At 35.8% G+C, this 21,391-nt stretch overlaps 2 protein-coding genes and 1 non-coding gene across 7 annotated transcripts in view; 1 reads left to right on the top strand and 2 right to left on the bottom strand.

The window, feature by feature from the left end:
• Nucleotides 1-846, bottom strand: part of W03A5.2 (uncharacterized protein) — a 2,073-nt gene extending 1,227 nt beyond the window's left edge. Inside the window, exons 1-2 of the mRNA NM_065751.6 lie at nucleotides 674-846; nucleotides 579-632 (exon numbers count right to left, since the gene is read on the bottom strand). Of these exons, the coding sequence (NP_498152.3) occupies nucleotides 579-632; nucleotides 674-744 (125 nt within the window). The 5' untranslated portion in view covers nucleotides 745-846. The remainder of the gene's footprint in view (nucleotides 1-578; nucleotides 633-673) is intronic.
• Nucleotides 843-21,391, top strand: Y32H12A.8 (WDR59/RTC1-like RING zinc finger domain-containing protein; the record flags this gene model as incomplete). 5 transcript variants are annotated; one of them, NM_001379710.2, is made up of 39 exons in its annotated part: nucleotides 843-883; nucleotides 1,895-1,987; nucleotides 2,032-2,296; nucleotides 2,883-2,948; nucleotides 2,995-3,139; nucleotides 3,373-3,495; nucleotides 4,606-4,714; nucleotides 4,763-4,877; nucleotides 5,106-5,284; nucleotides 5,683-6,134; nucleotides 6,416-6,745; nucleotides 6,852-6,961; nucleotides 7,013-7,228; nucleotides 7,534-7,723; nucleotides 8,101-8,336; nucleotides 8,456-9,540; nucleotides 10,019-10,411; nucleotides 10,691-10,732; nucleotides 11,474-11,884; nucleotides 11,931-12,073; nucleotides 12,288-12,362; nucleotides 12,415-12,633; nucleotides 12,763-13,483; nucleotides 13,789-13,864; nucleotides 13,910-14,259; nucleotides 14,362-14,468; nucleotides 14,612-15,360; nucleotides 15,469-15,809; nucleotides 16,116-16,265; nucleotides 16,396-17,451; nucleotides 17,739-17,996; nucleotides 18,051-18,187; nucleotides 18,245-18,443; nucleotides 18,504-18,762; nucleotides 19,229-19,312; nucleotides 19,418-19,533; nucleotides 19,686-20,036; nucleotides 20,193-20,831; nucleotides 20,974-21,391. In NM_001379710.2, 38 exons carry the CDS (start codon nucleotides 1,898-1,900, stop codon nucleotides 21,040-21,042), a joined length of 10,656 nt encoding a protein of 3,551 aa, NP_001368730.1. The 5 variants fall into 5 exon arrangements, with proteins under 5 accessions (NP_001368730.1, NP_001360479.1, NP_001368729.1 ...); NM_001372583.2 differs by having other exon boundaries at nucleotides 875-883; nucleotides 2,044-2,296; nucleotides 20,974-21,042; NM_001379709.1 differs by having other exon boundaries at nucleotides 875-883; nucleotides 20,974-21,042.
• 21ur-13217 lies at nucleotides 12,637-12,657 on the bottom strand. The gene has a single exon (NR_052311.1).

Raw genomic sequence — 21,391 nt, 5'->3', positions numbered from 1 at the left:
ATAAACACATTATATAATTTTTTGAAATCAGGTCTTAAAAGTTTTGTTTTTAATGTGAGCTACTTAACTTTCACTTTTTGATTACAACAAATTTTACTGTAAAACAGTAATACTAATACCCAAACAGTTTTTTTTTGGCTTTTCTTGAAGCCCAATAAAGTGGAAAAAATGCATGGTAGATCATGGCCAAAAGAAAGTTAAATGGGAGGAGTCCAATCCATCAGGTAGATCAAACATAAATTTTCTAAATATTTGCAATATTTTTTTAGATCAAGTAAATACGCGCACGGGGTTGTCTCTTCCCTCATTGTCGCTCGTGAATACTGTTCATGACCGTGCATCTTCCCAGGAGTAATGCCTCCTGGGAAGTGAGTGATAGCCCGCGAATCCAATTCATTCCGCGGGAAAACAGTCGAGGCGAGAAGAGGCGACTACGTGAGTTACACGATCTTCATGTTCCCGCCAAGACCAGCAATTTGTTTTATTTTCCAATTTTAAATTCAAAATTTTTTGTTTTTTTTTCGCATTTTTCTTGAAATTTTCCATTGTAAGAATGTTTTTGAATCAAATTTCCATACCTCAAATAAGGCCAATGACCGGGAAAATGCTTCGACGTAATCGACAAAATAACGCTAAAACCAATTTTAATTATTTTTAAAACATTTTCACTCACCAAACTAGTAGGCAAATAATTGAATATAATGATATTAATAATGGAAAAATCCAAATATTGATGACTGCCATTTGCCGATGAGGGGGTTATCGTAGAAATAGTACTGCGCCGGGCGCCCGGCAGTGTTATCAGCAAATTTTTGTACGTAATATATTTCGTTTTCAATCTTATTCTATAAGTTTTCAAATTTCAACTTCTACCATGAAAATTGTAAGTTCAGATTACTTTTTTCTGAATTTAAAAAAAAACTTTCGAAACAAGAAGAATGAGCAAGTATTTTCGTTTTTCTCTAAAAATTTCGTTATCAACTTTTGCCAACACCAAAAGACGAACAAACAAAGAAAATCTAAATTCAAACTACCGCAAAAGGAGAGTATCTGCCCTCGTCTCCGTCTCGTCTTTCTCGCGCGTGTCAACAGAGCGCGGTCGCTATTTTGCACTCACAAGCCCCAGAGGGGTGTGCGGTATACCTCAAGGTTTTTCGGTTTTCTGAAAACCCGAAAATTTTTAGTTTTTAGATTTTTTTGGAAAATTAAAAAACTAACTCTTATCGTTTATCGGATTTCATGTTTTTCGTTGTTTCGATTTTCACGGTTGGCTCAAAAAAAAAACCAAAAAATCGAAAAACGTTTTGAGGGACCTATTGCTCAAAAAAGTCAAATTTTTATTTCCTGTATGAAATAGGATCCAAACTTTAATATAAATATTTAATTCTGTTGGAGAAATACCAATTTTAGAATTTTTTCAAAAATACATTCAAATGAGGGATAGCAAAAGTTCAAAAATATGTTTCAAACTTTACACATCTTTTTTCGTTTTTCTTTTGTGATATATTGGTATTTGGGATCATTCTGAGTATTTCATATTAAAATCCCCATTTATTACGGGAACATGAGATCATGAGAATGCCTACTTTTCTGGCGGCAAATATCTCGTAGCGAAGAGACCTGCGTCTCTCTTTGCCACACGCTCTCTAGCTGCCGCGGCCTGCCAATATTTTCGCGCCAGTAAATAGGCATTCTCATGATCTCATGGTCCCGTAATACAGTACTTCACCTTTTTTTCTTTAAAAAAATCTAATCAAATACTAAAAAAGCAAGGTGATTTTTTTTTCTATTTTTGACTAATAGTTATAACTATAGTTTGGAAAATATCCGGATTGAGGCCCACGGATGTTTGATTTTTTTCAAAAATTTTTCATTTGAAAATCCAAATTTCCAGCACATGGAAGAACCGGATCCCAACAATGTGTTTAAAAAACCGTCGCCCGAGATTTTGTTTGCAGAATATGGAAGAAGTTCCACCGAAGGCGAGGTAAATATTTTATAAATCTCAGAGTTTTTCTAATAATCCGCCAGTCTCATTTCAAGGATCCGACGCCAGAAAACAAACGAGTCATTGATTTGTATGACCCAGTTGATGCAATGAGCCTTAATCGGGAAAAAGATCGAGTTGTAGTGTCAGGAATTCGAGGTGTTCTACAGATTATCAAAATTCAAAATTCGACAAACGATCTCATCGAAGGTCCATCGATTGTAAAGGATCTCGACATGCGAGTATATCGAAAAGGAAAAGTCAATATTCTTTATTCGGCACAAAATGTCAAATGGAATCAACTTTATGGTAGGGAAACACTTTTTTTTTAAATCAAAAATGCAAAAACATTTTTAAAATTTTTTGTAAATTTTATTTTTTTTCATAATTTTTCCAAAAAGTAGTTGAGTAGAGATGATGCGTTTGAAATATTAAAGTGTTGACAAGATAGTAAAACATATTTTTGTTTAGCCTTTTCTGGCTATTTTGAATTACTGCAAAGATAAACGCTTCACAGCAAAGACACTTGCCCAACTACAGTACTATATGAACATATATGCCCTTTTAGTTTTTGTATACCTTTTCTAATTTTTCAAAAAAATTATAACTCCGAAACTAGAAATACTTTAGTGAAAAATTCAAAATACAAAAACAAACAGACAATCTGGTTTTTTTAGTTAAAAACATTTCGATAACGGTTGTAGATTCGGAGTTGTAAATATTTGAAAATGTATCAAAAAACTAAAAGGGATATTTTTTAGCCAGAACTGTATATCCCAGTTGTAGATAAAGGTAATTGCCAGTAGAGAAAAGTTACTTCAAAAGTAGTGTATACCAAAAAGTATCGAAATTAAAAATCCTGAAGCTGAGCTCATAAAAATGTAATAATTTTCAGATCAATACATTGCCACGACGTCGTCAAACGGTTCAATAGTATGTTGGAACATTTCTAGGAGAAATAGTAAGTTAATTTAATTGACTTTCATCTCAATAATCTCATTTTCCAGAATCAGTGTTCAAGTCTCATGAAAGATCGGCAACATGCCTCGATTGGCATGCAACAACTCCATATATTTTGGTGTCCGGGTCACGGGACTGTACTGTTAAATCATATGATATGCGGGTTAAAGACAATCATCAGCTCACTTTTAGGTATGATTTTTTGTAGCTGAAAATTGATATTTTGTGCAAAAAAACCAATGTGGAAAATAAATTCTTTAAAAATATATATTTATTTGGTTTGTCCGGTTTTTGCTATCAAATTTTGAAGAGTACAAAAAACAAAGAAAAATTTCAAAAAGTCTAGAATTTTTAAAGTTTTTGTTCTATTTATTTGTCACTTCTTTTTTACTTAATCTCCCATAATGGAAATTCTAAACTTTCAGTGATAGAAACTGCGAATCGATACGTGATGTGGCGATGTGCAAAGCTCCGGGATTCGATGATTACTTTTTTACGGGTGATGATGGTGGAGTTCTTCGTCTATGGGATTTGAGACAGACAAGAAGGTTTATTTTTTTATTTTACAAATCTAGCGAAATTCGACCGCTTTCAACCAATAATAAATTTCCAAAGAAGCAAAGATAATCAATCGTTTTGACTGGAAAAAAATAAATTCCAAAAGTTTGACATAACAAAGCGCAAAAAATCTTAAACTGGAAAAACTGTGGTAGCTCTAATTTTCCCAAACTACAGTAATTCTACTGTAATCCCACAGTATCTCTATAGTGCCACTACAGTATTTTGAGATTATTCCCCACCAACTCCCTAACAAATGCCTCTCCAAAATCTCGAAACTAAATTTTTTATAGACCAATGTAACCCTACAGTAGTTCTACAGTAGTAGTGCCAGTAGTACTCAGTAGTGTACACTATTTTTAAAAAGTTCCAATAAAATTTGGTGCGAAAAGTATCAAAATCAATAGGCATGCTCGTTTTCTCTTTAAAAAAACTAGAAGCTTATAACGTTTACAACCACATCCTCCATAACATTTTACAGAATATTATTTCGTAACCTTTTCAGTTAAACAAAAAAATTTTTTCATTTTGTGTAAGATGAAACCTCTTTATAATCCTACATTCCTACATAAGTCTCTGACATTCGTCCCTTTTCCGCCCCTGCTTTGTACCCATTTGCATCATTTGTTGAGTAAAAGAGTGCAGCAGTCATAATTCGATGCTCCATTCATTCATTTCTTTCTCTGTTCCGCCAGCAATGGCCTCTGGATTTTTGGGGCATTCTATCTTTAGGGTGAACAACTCAATTTACGAGCACCCTGTGAGGACGTCACGAGATGTAGTAATAGTAGTGTAGAAGAGAAGACCTCGTTCCATTTTCAATTGACTTATCCCAGAAAGGACAGTTATGTTCGATTGCATTTTATTTATTACTAACACTTTGTCTCTTTTTTTTAATGGGACATTGTTTTTAAAAAAAACCTTAAGAACCCAAGACCATGAGTCTTCATAATTGAAATTTTGCATGCACTTTTGGATTGAAACATAATTAAAAATTTTATTTATTTGCAAATTAAGATTTTTTGTAAACATGTTCAATGACGCTTAAAATACAAGTTATAATAAATTTGAAAAATTGAAAAAAAAAAAACAAATTTCAGATGGGTTTTTCAAAAAGTTGCTCACCGTTCATTCGTTTCCACTTTATCACTGAATCCTCACAATCGGACGCTTATTGCCACAGGTGGTGGAAGAGATAAAATGGTTAAGGTGGGTTAAAGTGCTAAATTATCTTTAAAAATATGTGAAAAATTACAGATTTGGGAATGGACGGGTCCTGAATTGAATCGTATATCAGTTGTTGAGACGACTGCACCACTGGGAAGAGTTGCTTGGCGACCGGATCGACCATATCATTTGGCCACGTGCGCAAGTAAGATTTTTTAAAAGAGGGTTTACAAACATTTTACTGTAAACCAAAACAATCAGAAATTAAACATTTTTGGTGTAAAGCTGTTAATCCAATTTTTTCCAAATTTTGGGTTCGCCAAAACTTTGACTGGCAATTTTGAAAAATCTTATAAATTGCTGCTCTGTCAAGTACTGTTAATACAAATTCCCCACTGATGAAAAAATTCAGAGAAAATAATTTTATTTCCAGGTGTAAATGAAACGTCCGTGCACGTATGGGATGTTCGGAGGCCCTATCTACCGTATGTCACATATGATGAACACAGAGACAGTGTAACAGATGCATGTTGGCCAAGTACTGACTTTGATGTTTTCATGACATGCGGTAAAGATGGCCTTGTTGTTCTTCATAACATTGATTCGGGTCATGTAAGTTTTCCGTTCTTTTTGTTTACTTTTTTGTTCGATGGTTTTTTGGTGTTTGAATGACGCTATCTTTATTAGCACAAAATTTTGAACAAAATGCAATTTAAAGAGAAAACAACTTTTTGGTTATATTATTGACGATTAAGAAAGTTTCCAAAAACTTTTGAAAAACAATTTTTAGTTATATTTTCAATTTAAAAAAATTGAATTTTGTTTTTAATTATTTTTGGAATACTGTAGGTTTGCAATTTCATAATTTTTTAATATACTAATTTGTAGTTAAAGTAGATTTAATTATTTTTTACTTAATAAGCATTCCTGAAATATCCTCATTCTACGGCATTTTTCCGAGTTGTATTATATTTTCTACAAATTCCTAAAATCACAGTACTTTTTTCTAGGCTCCAATATCCTTTGCATGCGATGTTGCATTTGACATTACTCCCGATGGAACAATGGGATTGGCAGTCAATTCGGAGATTCACGCGAAAAATGACGCAGACCTTGAAGCTAAGATGTGTGGTCCAAAATCAAAGAAGGCAATCCGCCAAATTCCATATGAATCGTTCTTTAAACCAATCAAATCCTTGGTCTCGTTTGGTGTACCCGAATCACTTACCCACAGTCTTCCACCAACAACTTTCTATAAAATTGCCGAGAAATATTTGATTGGCGGAGTCGAGATTATGCAATTATGTGAGACAAACTCTAAAGTTGCTCGGAAAAATGGACTCGAACACGTGGCACAAACGTGGCGACTCGTAGAAGCATTGTGTGAACAAGCACATATTCAAGAAGAATATGATCGATTGTCGGCTGAAGAAAAAGAACGAGTTATTCGGGCTTGGGTTGTGTGAGTTTTTAGTGGTTTAAATAGAAAAAGGAACCTATTTTTCAGAAACTATTGTCTAAAAAATCCAGAAAAAATGTTTCAAAATTATTTCTGAAATTTATAGTTAAGCTTATTTAAATTAGAAATCTCAAACGTAATTTGGAATTTTAGAATATTTCTAAACGATCATTATTGAACCTAATTATAGTATTTTTCTAAAAATGTTTCCGTTGAAAAACATGACATTTATGAAAAATCCTCTAGGTTTACTGAAACCTAAAACTGAACATTTGATATTTCAGACGAAAAAAGGAGTTAGCAGAAGAAGGTCGTCGATGGCTTGCGAATCTGAACGATCATTATCGAGATGATGTGAAGAAGCAAGTAACACAAAGACTTGAAAATACACAACATGTTACTGCATTTCTCAAGTTCTCGAGTTCATCAGAATCTGAAGAGGGCTCTGATAATGAAAAAATTGGTGATGGTGATAATGATCGACGAGAAATTGATAAAATGGCTCCAGATGTTAATCGGAATACAGCAAAGAAGAAAAAAAAGAAGAAAAAGGCCATTGCGGCAACCGATTTCTATTTTGGAGCTGGAGAAGCGAATTTCAAAGGGGGAAAACAGTGAGTTTTTTTGGGGAAACGTCTTTTTCAAATTTTTGGAAGTTCTTTTCAAACTTAAACTTTTGCGATTTTTGCACGAGAAATACGAAAAATTTGAAATTTTCAGAGAAATCTTGCATTACAACGAGTTTATGGGTCTACGAGACGAAGCCTATGAGCTCAGAGACGAGGAAAAAGAGCGGAGATTCTTCTGCAAAGCAAAGAAGCAGCCGACGAGTAAGTGATATTCTGAAAAATTTGTTTTCAAATAATTAAACTATCTTCCAGACGACGAAGAGTACGAAGAGCTCCACCGAGAGTTAAACGACACGGAAGCGGACTTCCAGGCGTGGTCCCCGATGCTCGAAATCTATCGATTGTTGCTCTATCACGCCGAGCAGGGAGATATGCAGACGTGTGCAGCCATTTCAATGGTTTGTGGAAAACGGCTTCTTGATGCAGTTGATCCATATACGGTTAATGGGTGGATTCAGTGTTATATGGGTAAGTGAAAGAATTAAAAGAATATATATAAATATATATTTAATAATGTGCCAGAAATGTGTAGGGAATCATAGATAGAAGAAGGCACATTAAATATTAGTGTACATCCGATTGCAAGACGAGAGACTCCATTACTTTTTTCTAGTGATTTTTCAAGTTATTTTTGAGTGTTTTTTTTTGTTTTGAAAATCCAAAAAATTAACTCGAAAAAAAATCTCGAATGAACACTGGAGAAAAGTAATGTACCTCCTATCCTTTAAATCGGTACCCATCAATAACTTATATAGTTTTTAACTTTATTTCAGAAATGCTCCATCGTCTTGAACTATTCCTCGTCTGCGCCAAAATTCGAAAATACTGCCCTCTTGACAGTATTAGTTCTGTATCCCGTGAGAACACTACTATTCAGTTGGCTCATGCTGATTGTGATGCACTGATTGTAAATGGGCGATGCACAAAATGCGAGGCTCTTGCTCAAGCGGATTGTACTGTTTGGTAAGTGAATATATACATTTTCAGCTGAAAATTAAAGATAAACAATATTTGGAATGATTTAAAGTGGGATACTATCGTTTTTTTTTGGAAAATATATAGACTCTCGATTTCTGAAAATTTTTAATGAATCAAGATTTAAACAAAGTTGCCAAAATTTGTTTTTGGTCCAAGTGAGAAAATTGTTTCTCAATAGAAATGAAGCCAATTCCATAGCATCTGATTTAAAAGAACGGAAACTGTTTTTTATATTGTTTCTACAAATATTCGGTTTAAACTCAAACTCAAAAAAATCCAATAGTGGACATTTTGGACACCAATTAAATTTAATTTTTTTAAATTTTTTAAAAACATTTTTCAACATAAATAATAATTTTCAGCCGGTTCGGTATTGTTGGAATGACATTTCAATGTAATGTATGTGGTCACTGTATGCACACAGACCACGCCTATCAATGGTTCCAAAAGACAAAAGAATGTGCATTTGTTGGATGTCCATGTACATGTGGACAGAATACGTGGCCAGATATGGAAAGAACTTTTATTGGAAATGATGAAATACGGAAAGGGCATCGAAAGTTCAATCATCTTGAGCAAACTGAGCCAACTACTAATAGTAAGCATTTTTGAAATATCAAACCTTTTAGAAGCATTACATTTTTAGAAATTCACAATTAAAATTATTTAATTGTCTTGTTTTCTTGTCTTTTCCACTATTATTTTTTCAATTTCCAGGAGTAGATGCCTCTCGACTAGACACGGATTCCGAAGAAAGCCCAGAAGAAGATATCGAATGGTCGACTGCGACAAAACTGATTCGCGACAAGTTTGGCGAGGTTCCTTGCGATGATTGGGATACACCTTGGGCAAAGCATTTGGTAGATATTTATAAGGAACGACTACGGAAACCTGGAGATTTTGTGCCAAAAAGGATTCTAGCTTTGACGGAGCCACCGGTGGCTAGTGAAGATGACGGGGAGGAAGAAGATCCGGCGGCGTTTAGTTCAAAGGAAATTGCCGAAGCAGAAGTACGGGATTCTCTGTTCTCCCAGCTCCAGGATGTGATTACCGAACAGCATGATAATATCAAAGGAACCTCAGAAGATGAAGTTGAAGATAGGGAAGACGAGGATCGGACTGATCTAGTGAAATATTACTTGAATCCTCCACCTCCTCCCAAGAACGAGGTGAGAGTTCAAGAGGAGCAATTGGAAGGATCCCGGAAAAGGAAGCTTGAGCAGATTCAGGAAGAAGATGAGGATGAGGAGATTTTAGATGAAGAAGAAGAGTTGTTTGAAGAGGAGGAAGAAGTAGATGAGGAGTATGAAGGAGAGGTGGAAGAAGTGCACAGAGAGTCATCGGAGGAGTTGGATGATGAAGAAGAAGAGGAGGAAGTTATGCCTGAAGAAGAAATAGAAGAAGATCAAGAAGATGAGCAAGAATCTGTACTCGACGAGTCGGAAGAGGATAAAGATGAGCCCTGGGATGAGAACCTCTTTGGAGACAATTACATCAAATCGATTGGACCAATTGGGCTCCAGTGGGACTTGAAGCTTGAGAATGAGCGAGTCACGTCACCGACGTTCCTCAGTGCGGTAGTCAAAGAACATTTGATGGATGTGAAAAGGTTCACATTTGCTGGTAGTTCTGATGAGGAACATCAAGAAGCGGAGGAAGAGGAGCAAGAAGAATCCCGAAAAGTTGACGAAAGAGCCCTGCTAAACGCAACACCGGAAAAACCTACAGAACGAGAGGGTGAAGTATTGAAGGCACCAGCTCAATTGACGTATGCGCAGAAGGCACTGATGATTTTGGGAATGGTGAGAAAATTTGGAAAACTTTACGAAAATCCACGGAAAATAGGTCATCGTTTTTTTAAAATTTCTCTTAAAAAAATTATGAAAATTTTTTGAAACTATATGGGGGATTAGCTCTGACAAAACCAAAAAAAATTGGCTGGTTTATTTTGAGTTTTTGAATATCTTTCAAATGGTTGATTCTATAAAATTTAGTGGTGAAGATAGTATAAATTATAATTTTTTGTGTTTTGGAACATTTTTTTTGTAAACTTTATTTCTGACTCTGAAATTTAGGCTTCATTGTTTGAAGTTTAAATATTTTTTACCAATTTTCAAATAAATCGAAATTGAAGTTATTTTAATTTTACTGTACCTCACAAACGGTATAATTAAAACATATATTTTTTAAAACATTTCAAAATTTCAGCAACTTTGCCGATTTATTTTATTTCTAAAAAACATATTTCCAAAACTATTTATATTCACAAATTGTTTCCAGTCACGTTCGGAACTGAAGAAGAAGAAAGCCCGTAAGCAGAACAAACAGCTCGCCGAGCTCGCCAGAAAAATGACAACCGAAAAAAAGTCTTTCTACTCTATCGATGTTTCTTCTGATGAATTCCACGTTTCAAGTCTCTCAGATGATTCTTTCTCAAAAAGTACACGATCATCGTCATCTTCCTCGTCATCTTCGGAATTCTTTGTTCCACGTGCTGCTGCTCTTGAAGTTTCAGAAACGAAAATCTGTGAAGGATACAATCCAGAGATAGAAAGATCTTTGTCTGCTGATGAAGAAGAAGAATCTACATCTCATGATGAATTGTCAGCTCAGCCTGAGCTCCGACTACCCACGCCACATGCAACTGGAGATTTGTATTTGAAACGGGACAGTGTCAGTTTTGGAATTTTAAATTGAAAATTAAGTTCATACTTTGAGAGCCAAAAAATACGGTTTCCAAAACAAAATTACAGTTTAAAGTTGCAACTGACAAATTATTTGAAATCATGATGATTTTTCTTCAAAAATTTGTGATAGGAAATCTGAAACTTTTGATTAAAAATATGATTTTTTTTTGAGTATGTAGAAATTTGTACAAATTAGGTTAGAAGCTCCCTGATAAGGATTTAAATTTTTTTTTTTTCTGAATATTCAAACTTTCTAATTTTCCAGCCATCACCAGAAATTGTTCACAAGATGAAGAAGTTCAAAAAGGTAAGCAGTTCAATGGTATACTCGTCTTCTGGTGGGGAAGAACATCAGCAACAATGCACTATCAATGGGTATGCAGAAGCGATTTGCATTTGCATCGAAGGCGCCGTTCCCTCTCCACCACCGTCCTCCTCAAGATTCTCCACACCGCCCGTGTCCCCGGTCTCCTCGTGTCCCAGTTCCCGGTTCTCATCACCTTCAGCCACCCGCCCGCAGTCCCCTGATCCTGTACCTGCGGCGCCAGCTGAAAATTGTGATCTACCTCCACCTCCACCAGAACCACCACTACCCGGGGAAGACACACCATCGAGGAAAAGTAGTAGTTCTTCAGCTCCTCTGCCAGAGGCTCCAATAGTTGTTGAGCCACCAATTATCACGTCATATGCTAACCCAATATTCACTAGAATAACTGGCCGCCCACCCCGTTCCAGACCCGTCACGATCAGTGGGGATGGGTATGATTTGGCTCCGATCACTAATGGAGATTGTGCTCCATCGGCGGCCAACTTGCTCTTTGAGTGCTCTTCATTGCCTGAGAAGCCGGTGGAAAAGGTGCTGTTGGTCAATGGCCATGGCAGTACTCAATTGATTTCTAAGCTGAATGACACCAGGGATCACATTCTCGTTATTGATCTCCCGGGCTCTCAGACTTCTCAACAGCGGCAGAGAAATCTATCAGTGGGCAGTGAGCTTTTTGGGTCACTGAATAATGAACAGACGCCTAATGACATGAAATTAATGCAGAAATGTCCGCCGATGGACTCTGATATGTTCTCTTCTGAAGAGGATCTGTTCGAATCGTGTCAAGAAGATCTGAATGTGCCGTTCTTTCCTGAGACTGAAGATGTTCCTATCATCCCGGGAACCCGACATCCCTGGGAGACTGATCAGGTGTATCAGCAGCGTCTTCAAGCGGAACGCGCTGAAGATGAAGCTGCGCACGTAGTGCCAGTGTCAGAAGAAAAAGAAAAAGCAGAAGAAGTCGAAGATCCTATTGTTCCACCTGTAGAGTTCAACAAGCACACCCCAATGATGCGAGAGCTCGCGAAGCGTCGTCGAAAGCTGAAGCTGCAGTATCCCAAGCCTCTGCAGCCACTGAAACGCGTCAAATTCACCGAACAGGACTATGATACTTCAATGAAAGCTGCTCTAGAGGTATTTCATGTTGTAATGATTCTAGTTAACCCTGGTTTATTTACAGAATCTGAAACTTGAGGCTCCCGAAATGAGCTCAGAATCTGACTTTGAAGATTTCGTTCGAGAACAGGAGGTTTGTAGAAAATGCAAGCATCAAGTGAAGCGGGATAAAATGGAAAAGCAATATGCGAATTGGTTGAGGAATGTGTAAGTTTTTTTAAAAATTTAATAGGCGGGATAGAATAATTTTGCTGATTGGTCAGCCTTCCCTACTACTACCCGGAAATTAGAAAGTTAAGAGTCGAACTAGACATTTTGCAATATTTAGCTGAAATATCCTTCGTTTTTCATGGAAAAAACACCGAGAACTAAAAGTTTATCGCAAAAAATATTCGAGAAAATATTTATTCAATTATTCCAGAACTGACGAAGGCCAGATGTTCTTTGCAAAATCTCTCAGCGATCCGTGTGCAAAATTCCAACTTTCACATTTAGAGTAAGTGTTTATTTTTTCGGATATTATCTTAAAATGCAATTTAAAATTTCAGTTCATACCGAACGGACGCCGAAAAGGCTCGAAAAACGGCGGTTCATTTGCTGGAATTCATCAAAGTTTTCTATTTTATCAAATGGGAAGAACTTCTTGGTCCAGATAGGGAATTTGTACTCAAAGAGGTTTACGAACTTTGGGAAGACTATCGAGAGAAGCGGCCCAGAATTTGTAGATTACACTTTAAGGATTATCAATTCCGATTTTTCGCTTCTTCGTGAGTTTTTTCTGGTTTCTGGCATTACAAAAGTGTGCTCGAATTTTATTTTTAAAATGTTTTAAAAACAGCACAAATAACTTTTTCAATAAACTATTTTCTTAATGATTCAAATTTCCAAATATTCAGAATCGCAACAAAAATGAAGGAAGAAATGTTGCGTGGTGAATCTCCCCAACTTCGACAATCTCTTCTCAACTATGACTGGCTACACATCAAACCATGTGTTACTACAATTGACGATGATCCGCATGCAATGGATGAAATGCTTGATACAATAGTACTTCGTAATCCAAATTGGTCAATTGAGGAGAAAAAGGCAGCGAATCGATATTGGGATCTATTCGGAAAAATTCCGCTTCACATTGAGAGCTCAACAGCTGTAGTGGTACCTCCGTTGTCTGAAGATCAATTGGAAATTATTGATGAGTCGAATTATTGGACGAAGAAACAAATGAAACAGGTGTTATGTAGAAAAAGAAATTATGATATTCGACTTGGATATACGCGACAGAAGAAGAATAATGGAGATTTGTTCCGAGTTCAGGATCGTTCTCGTAAAGTTGTGAATAGAGAATGGCAAATGAGACTTGAAAAAATGGTGAATGAGACTCGTCGAGTTGATTTCTCAACCAGTAGTTTCCGTGTCAATCCCCACGAAAAGCTCATATACACTTCCGATGAACATCATCCATGGCCTGTATGCCAATTTGACAATGGAGATCATTATGTGACAGTGCAACCGATGGCTTCAAAAAGATATATTGAATTCAAGTCAAGAATTCGTAGCAAATTCCACTTTAGACGACAATCGAGTCTTATTGATAATTCGAAGGATGTTGAGATTACGGTACTTTTTTAATCTAGCTATTTTCCAGAGTTTGAATTTTTGTGGTAAATATGCTCAGCTTGAAAAAAGATAATTCATAAGTTTTTAGAATTTCGATTTTCGTTTTAAATTTAAAATTAGAAAAAGTCGAAAATTTAAAAACCTTATAATTGTTGATATTTTCAAAAATCTAGTTCTACAGCAATCTATAGTACTACTCGAGCAAACGAAAAGTTTTTTTTTCAAAAAAATCGACAATTCTCAAATTTTATTTTTAGCTTTCAAATCATTCTTAACCCAATTTATTCAATCTTTCATATTTACAGACTGAGAAACTTCGTAAACTACCATCATTCAAAAAATTCGAACCACGGCTTCAAAAAGCGACGGACTTCAAAGAAAGTAAGTTTTCAGCCTATTTTCAGATTTTTCATGATCTTTTTTCAGTGGTGTCAAAACATTTCAAAGTTCTGGACAGAGCTATTGTGAAGAGCCGGTACGAATTGTACACGATTATGGAGGAAGACGATGAAGTGGAACTTATTGTGAATATGCTTGAAAATCGAACTGTAAAACACGGAAAACGACGTCTAGACGCGGAGGATATATTTGCTGAGAGAAGAAGTCAGAGAGAACGAAAAGAACGAGAAGCTTATGGAAGAATGACGGGAGCAAAGTATCGAAGAGAACTGGCAAATACAGAGAAGCAGGAAATTGAGAAAATGAAAATAATGAATAAACATTGGATGCCTGCACTTAGAAAGAAGATTCGGATCGCTCGGAAAGTTATTGAAATTGTAAGGAAAAATCATAGATTTTTAGGCTTTCTGCAGAAAATTGGAAAATTTTTAGTGCTCCCAATAGAGCCAAATTTTGAAATTTCTCATCCATAATTTCAGGGAAGACTTATGGTTGAAGAGGATGTCCGCAAATGGATGGAATATCAGTATGAGATGACATTTGTCAAAAAAATGTTCCGTAAGAAGTCGCTGGTCACCAAAAAAGAGTAAGCATGTTGGAAAATTCTTTGAAACAACAAAAAAAATGTGAACCTTTTCTATTCTCATTTGACTCATTTGAGAATTTTTTTTGAAAATTTGAAAACTTCTCATTTGACAAAAAAAAAGCATTAAACGCTCAAATTTCCAGCCTGAAATACAGTGCTCCTGTAGTTTGGCGTGATGCGATCTACCAACTTGACTATAAAGAGCCAACCATCATCCCACCGTACGTGAAGCCGTTGACAAAGCTTAACGAGTATCATTACAAGGAACTTCCAATTTACAATTCATCGTCGGATGATGAGGATTACGATCCAGATGATGATCGACCGAGTGATGATTCATTTATTCAATTTGAGACTCAACCAGATTTACCTGCAGTGGCGGCGAGTTTGCAGAACGAGATTCGGGAAAACCTTGAGCTCGCCGATGAACAAGCCGATGAGCAATGGGAATATTCAGATGATTCTAGCGTTTCTACTTGGTTTAATGATGGAACTGATGATATATTAAATCGATTGATAAATAGTGATTATCTGGAGGAGCATATGATTCTAAAAGAGAGAGCTCGTGGAGCACTTGGCTGGAAGCTCTGCAATGTTCTGAAAGAACGAGAACCTTTGGATTCCGAGTCTGATGAAGAGGAGAACGAATCATTTGAGTATATGGTTCAGACGGATTTACAGAAACAAATTGATGCAGAGGATCAATGGATGGAGGAGAACGCTGTACTTCAAGATGTTGGAATTACGGATGGAAAGAGGACAAAGCAGCTGGCAAAGTTGGAGCATGATCAGGATATGAAGAGGATGGAAAGACGGGAAGACCATCAGAAGGAAGCACAACAAGTTAGATGGTTCTTGAAGAAATTCGCATTGGATCATAGTTATATGACTGGTAATATTAATACTTTTGAAGATAAATTTTGAAATTTTCGGTCAGACTCAAACTATTTCCAAAAGCTTCCAATAATTTTTGTTTGTTTCTATTTTCTAATTGTTCCAGAACCCTACACTTGGCACGAAGATCTTCACAGTGCAATTTCATCTCTGCATCGAAGTGAACTCCGACGTGTAAGCAATAGAGTACATTTAATCATGAAATCAGAATACGAAGAGCTCGCCGAGCACGATGAAATGATTGCTGATATAATACCACGAGATGAGACAAGTATTCAATATAAAATGATTAATTTCCTATTGTTCCGCTCAAATGGGGAGAGTTTTGAAGAATCCTCGCGACGAGCAGATGAGTGTAGAGACATGATCAAGCCTGTACAACAATATGAATTGTTCTTTGGAAGAGAAGGAACATACACGTTGAATATGGTTCAAAAGGAAGTTATGGTAAGTTTTGAAATATGGAATAAAGTTTTGAAATTTGGCAAATAATTATTTGAAACTTTATTAGAATTTATTGTCATAATTTATAAAACATAATTAGGAAATACCAAAATTTAAGAAGAAATTCATTTTAATCGATCAGAAAAAAAAACGGTTTAGTTGTTCTTTTTTAAAGTAAAAATCAAACTCATTTCAATTTTTATTTTTAAAAAATCAACATAATTTAAATAAATTCAAAGTAATTTTAAATGAAAATTTTAAAACTTGTATTTCGGAGTACTGAATGCTGTTAAAAATTTGTTTCTGCAGATGATGAAAAACATCCGCGCCTCATTCAACTATCTAATTCGACGACTCGGAACGAACGAAGGAATGCCTGAAGATAGTGTTCGAAAATTCATGAAACTATGGTGGTACAACTCACGGGACACTCTTGAAAGATTCATAACGTGTTGCGAGGTTAGGATTTATTACAAGAAATATTTCTGAAAATTTGATAAGATTTGAAATAATTTTTGTATATCCAAAGGTTTTGAGTCGAAATCTTTACATTTTCACATTTCAATAAAAACCTATGTTATTATTTCAGGAAACAGTTGAAACCGAGGAGATGATAATGGATGACATGATGGATCTCTACTATACTCCTGGTAACCTTGAAATTGCTCGTGACACTTTCGATAAACTGGAAATCGCCAGTATCATGAACGAGATTCTCTACACCGTTGATCAATACGTCGAGGAGACTGAAATTCTTTTCCGTGGGGCTTCCACTGCCGCCGATCGGCAAGCGTTTGCAGTTATGAGCATTTGGGAGTGGAATGAGCTCAAACACGGGTACCCTGAATGGCGGGAGCCAGCAGCTGTGTCATCTGAAGATCCTGAACTGATATCTTCCGAATCTAGTTGTTTGTCAGAAAGCGATGATCCATCTGTGCATAGCTCTCAAGTTTCGTGCGGAGAAGAATCCGAAGAGTTACCAGAAAGTCCTGAAAAGTCCCCAATAAAAATCCCGAGACGGATCTCCGAGCTTGACGAAAACGATGAAAGTCGTAGGAATAGTCTGCGCAAAGGATCCCCCAATAAACAAATGATGAAGTACTATTCAGAAGTTTATGAGAGTCTGAAAGCAGTTGAAGCTCAGAGAAGAGACAAAAAAGCAGAGGAAGCGGCGAGACGGTGTATGGATCGATGGGAGGTTATTGAACGAGAGCAGAGATGGGAAATTGAGGATAAGGAGAGGAAGATTCATGATTATTTGATGATGGAACAAGCGGTTATGGAGAAGTTTGGTGAGGAGCAGGAGAAGAAGGAGAATCTCAAAAACTGGAAAGAAATTTTGAAAAATCCGGAAGCTGAGTCGACGCAATTAGAAGACTGTATGATGTATGGAAGATCGGGAATTCCAACTGCAGAAGTTCTTGAAATGATGGGTATCCCGTTGAGTTTAGACCGAGATATGTTCTATATGGAAATGTATGAATGCCAATCGGCAGCCACCTCTGTATCGGATGCAGATGAGCTCAGAGAGTTGATTGAGAAGGATTTTAAGGAGGAAGATTTGGAAATTGATGGAACTGATATGGATGATGATGCAGTTAGCTATTCATCAGTTAAACATGTCTTCAAGCATGAACTTTATTTCGTGAGTTTCTGGAAGTTGGCAAAATTAGGTTTTTTGAAATGCTCCGTATATTGGAAGTTTGTTTTTTTTGCTTAGATTTTTCAGTGTTTCGTAAACTGTATAAGTTTGAATTCATAAAACGTTTTATTTTTAATTCTGAAACTGAAAAGTCAACTTAACGGAAGTTTTTGGACATCAAAAATTTAAATATAAAAAAACATTATTTTTTGATTTCTATAAACCTATAGATTCACATTTTGGAAATTGGATTAATTTCTAGATTTCTCCAACATATCTTCCTTTTTCAGCAACGAGATCTAGAGTCACGGCGAGTTCCCTCCGGCATTCTGATCTTCACACCAGAACAATTCTTTGAAGATGAACTGGACTCTAAACTCGAGTACGAGAAATGGAGAAGAATAATCGAGGCCAGTGAGTGTCCATTCACTTTCAATACACTTGTGATGCGGGAGAGATTACTTGGCAAGTGTCGTGAGGCATTTAAGCAGTACCTACTAGACCGATATCTATATCCAGAAGAACATAGAAATTCTGTCGTGCTTGAGGTTTGTTTCTGGAAAATATGTCTAGTTTAGTCTAGTTTTATCTGTAATTTTCAGATTTTCAAAAACTGTTTTGTGATTGTCGTTGTGGATACTCACCTGGAACCTTGGGATTGTCGAGTAGTAAGCCGTGATGACGTCACGAAGGCCGTTGCAGATAGGGCTTCTTGGTTACGACAGTGGATGGTTCAAGAGTTAGTTTTTTTTAAAGATTCTAGGTCATCTAAAATTCAACTCTTCTCCTTTTTCAGTTCCCAAGAACGAATGATTCAATGGATGACGAGTCACAAAATTGACATGGAAGTGTACGCGAGTTGTCCCGTGCTCTCTGTTCGTGGAGGAGATCTAACTCATGAGCACATTGAGCAAATGTCTCGAATGTTCATTGAGGAGAGCACAAGAGAGGAATGGTTGTCGATTAAGAGACATGAAGGTGTTCAGGCGTTGGATGTATGTGTCAACAGTAGCAGAAATATGAAAATAATTGGTTTTTTCACTATAATTTTGCAGACAATAATCCGAATGCCACCACCTCCATCATCCAAAATCAATGCGTATAAACTAATCTTCAAGCCAATCTACGATGCTTGGTATCATCTTTGGAAGTTTGAAAATCAACAATCGAATTCCAAAACAATAATCGCTAGAAAGTTTGATCCGGTTAAAGAATATCTTCATAAAGCAAGAATGATTGTCAATTATGCTCATCAACACTATCGAATGAAACGATTTGATTCGTTAATGTCAAAGGATCCGACGGAATTTCAATGTGAGACTTTGTTTCGTTTCAGAAACTGCAGTATTTTTGTAACATGAATGCAGAAAAATAGTTTAAATTTCATATGAATAATATTAATTATGATTCCATGAAAGTTGGGAAGGCTCCAGTTTGTGTCGAATTCCAATTTGAATTTCCGCCCATAGTATTTTTTCGATGGAGCGCACTTGCGTGTTTTCAAATTTAATAATTTTTCATAATTTCAATAATTTCAGTTTTCATTTCCCATTGATTTTTTAAGTTTTTGTGCTTTTCTGCTGGAAATTCGGAGAAAATTTTTAATTTGAATTTAATTATTTATTAAAAAGTTACTGAAAATACGTAAAGTTAGATTTTCCGACAACGACGAGCCTGAAAATAGTATATTCTTTTATTCGTATAGTGTTTAGACATTTTTGTCGTGTTTTAAATCACTTTCCCTACTGGCGCTACTTAAGAGTAAATATTAAAATTGCAGTGGTCGACCGTTCTGATGTTCCAAGTGCTTCACTATTCGATAGTCTTGATGCAGCAGTCAGCAAGTTCTGTAATGAAGATTCCCGTAAGTCTTTGTTTTTGGAAAATGCATTTTTTAAATTTACAAATGGGTATTCGATTCAGTATTATAGTAAATTTCTCAGTTTCTCCTTAAAAATCAATATTTCAGCTCATCTGGCAGAGGATCAGAAGCAAGTTGTGAAGGATACATTGATTCAGTTGGCGACTGGAAAGATTCCATATTTTACTACGAATTATTTTGGTGGTTATGACTACACGGAAAATGTTGGTTTTTCTTTTAACAAAAATTGTTTTAAAATTTAAAAATGTCTGCTTTTTTTTGAAAACATCTCAATTTGGAAAGCGACGGGTTTTGTTCGATTTTTAGAAGAAATATTTTGTTCTTGATTTTTTAAATATAATTTTCTGTGTTTCAGATTTCTCTGACTGAAGAAGACGAGGAGAACGATGATGACAAGTCTCCAGTACTCAGAAATACAGATATAGTTCAACCGGCGGCTCCAAACGCGAAATATCTTGAAATGGAGGATTGTGAAGAAGAAATTGAATGGCTCAGAAGTATGCACGAGGGATCAGATTTCCATAGACGCAGATTTATGGCTGTATTAATGTATAAAATGGCTCAGAAGGCAATTTTCCGTTTTGCACCACATTTGGCTGATTTTGAGAGAGGACGGAAAAGATTCCAACATTTGCTTACTTTACATGCAAAGCAGCGTCCATTGCTTGATATGATGATCACTAAAGTTCGGGGAACTTATTTCATGGTTAGTGGCAAGAAGTTCAAAAGAAAAGTCTTCCCAAAATTTTTTTTAGATCACTTTTTTAAAAACAAAAATCTGAATTTCGTTCCACGATCAAAAAAATGCAGATCTTTTATTTTAATTTGGAATTTAAAAAGTACTATTTTCAACAATTTTCAGCCGCTAGAAACCAACATGTTCCTGTATGATTCCAAATTGATAACATTTGCGGAATTAGTTGATTCGGAAGTTCATCCAAAAGAATGGAAGGAACGAAAAGAGACATTTGAAGAAATTAGACGACAGACACCGAAAGATCCAAAATCAATGTCTAGATTCCTGAATATGCATAATTCGGGTTCTGATTCGGATTCTGGTTCAGAAGTTCGATCGGATTCATCTTCGTCTCTTGGTGGATCAACTGAGTCTTTGAACAGCTCGAAAAAAGGAAAACGAGCTCGCCGAGCAATGAACAAGGCACAAAGAGAGCTGATGCTTTTAAAACTCCGATCGAAACCTGTAAATCCAGAAGAAACATTTGCTCTGGAAAAACGAGCAATTGGAGCAAAAAAGTGGAAGGTTCGACGAAAAATCAACGAGATGTTGGAAGGAATTGCGGATCTTGACAAATTTAAGATTGAGGCGAAGCTTCCGGCAAAAAAGAAAGATTTATTGAAACATATCAATGAATTAATTGTTGAAAATTCTGATACAGCACACTGGTCATGGGGTGATTTGAAAATGCAGACGAGAATACGAAAGATTCCACCAGCAAATAGAATGAAGCCGAAGCATATTAATCGTATTTTGAAGGGAAAGGTATGGAAAAATAGTTTCTGAAAGTTCTAAATGTTTGAAATATCTATAACAAATGAGCTTTAATGTTTTCTAGCAGTTCTACATTTTCAGACCCAAGATAAAATTCAAAGAAATTTTTTAAAAATAAATCTTTTTTTTTCAGAAAATGTACAAACCGCCGAAAAAATACGATCCAAAAGATGCGCAAACTAACGGACGCAAGTGGTTCTAGGAAGGATATACAGTTTTCTTCTTGTTTTATATATATATTTTTTGTTAAATTTTTTGTTATCTTTATCTCATTTTTATAGCCATTTTTCCAATGTATTTCGTATTCCCCTCAATTGTTCTCCCATTATTTTTTTCAAAATTTTGAAATTCTTTCAATCGCTAGTGATTATAAGGTATATTTTCAATATGTGATAATTTTGTATATATATATTTGAATCGATTTGCGCCCATCAAATTGCCTTTCTATTTTTTTTTTCTCAAAAATTATGTTAAATTATTTGTTTGTTCTGATTGGATTTTATGTGATATAAGATTGTTTTATGATATTTTTTTCGGGTCATCCTTTTAAT

The sequence above is a fragment of the Caenorhabditis elegans genome, chromosome III (genome assembly GCF_000002985.6).
Source record: "Caenorhabditis elegans chromosome III".
Taxonomy (NCBI): Eukaryota; Metazoa; Nematoda; class Chromadorea; order Rhabditida; family Rhabditidae; genus Caenorhabditis; species Caenorhabditis elegans.
The sequence above is the reverse complement of the archived record's forward strand: the minus strand, read 5'-3'. Positions and strand labels throughout refer to the sequence as shown.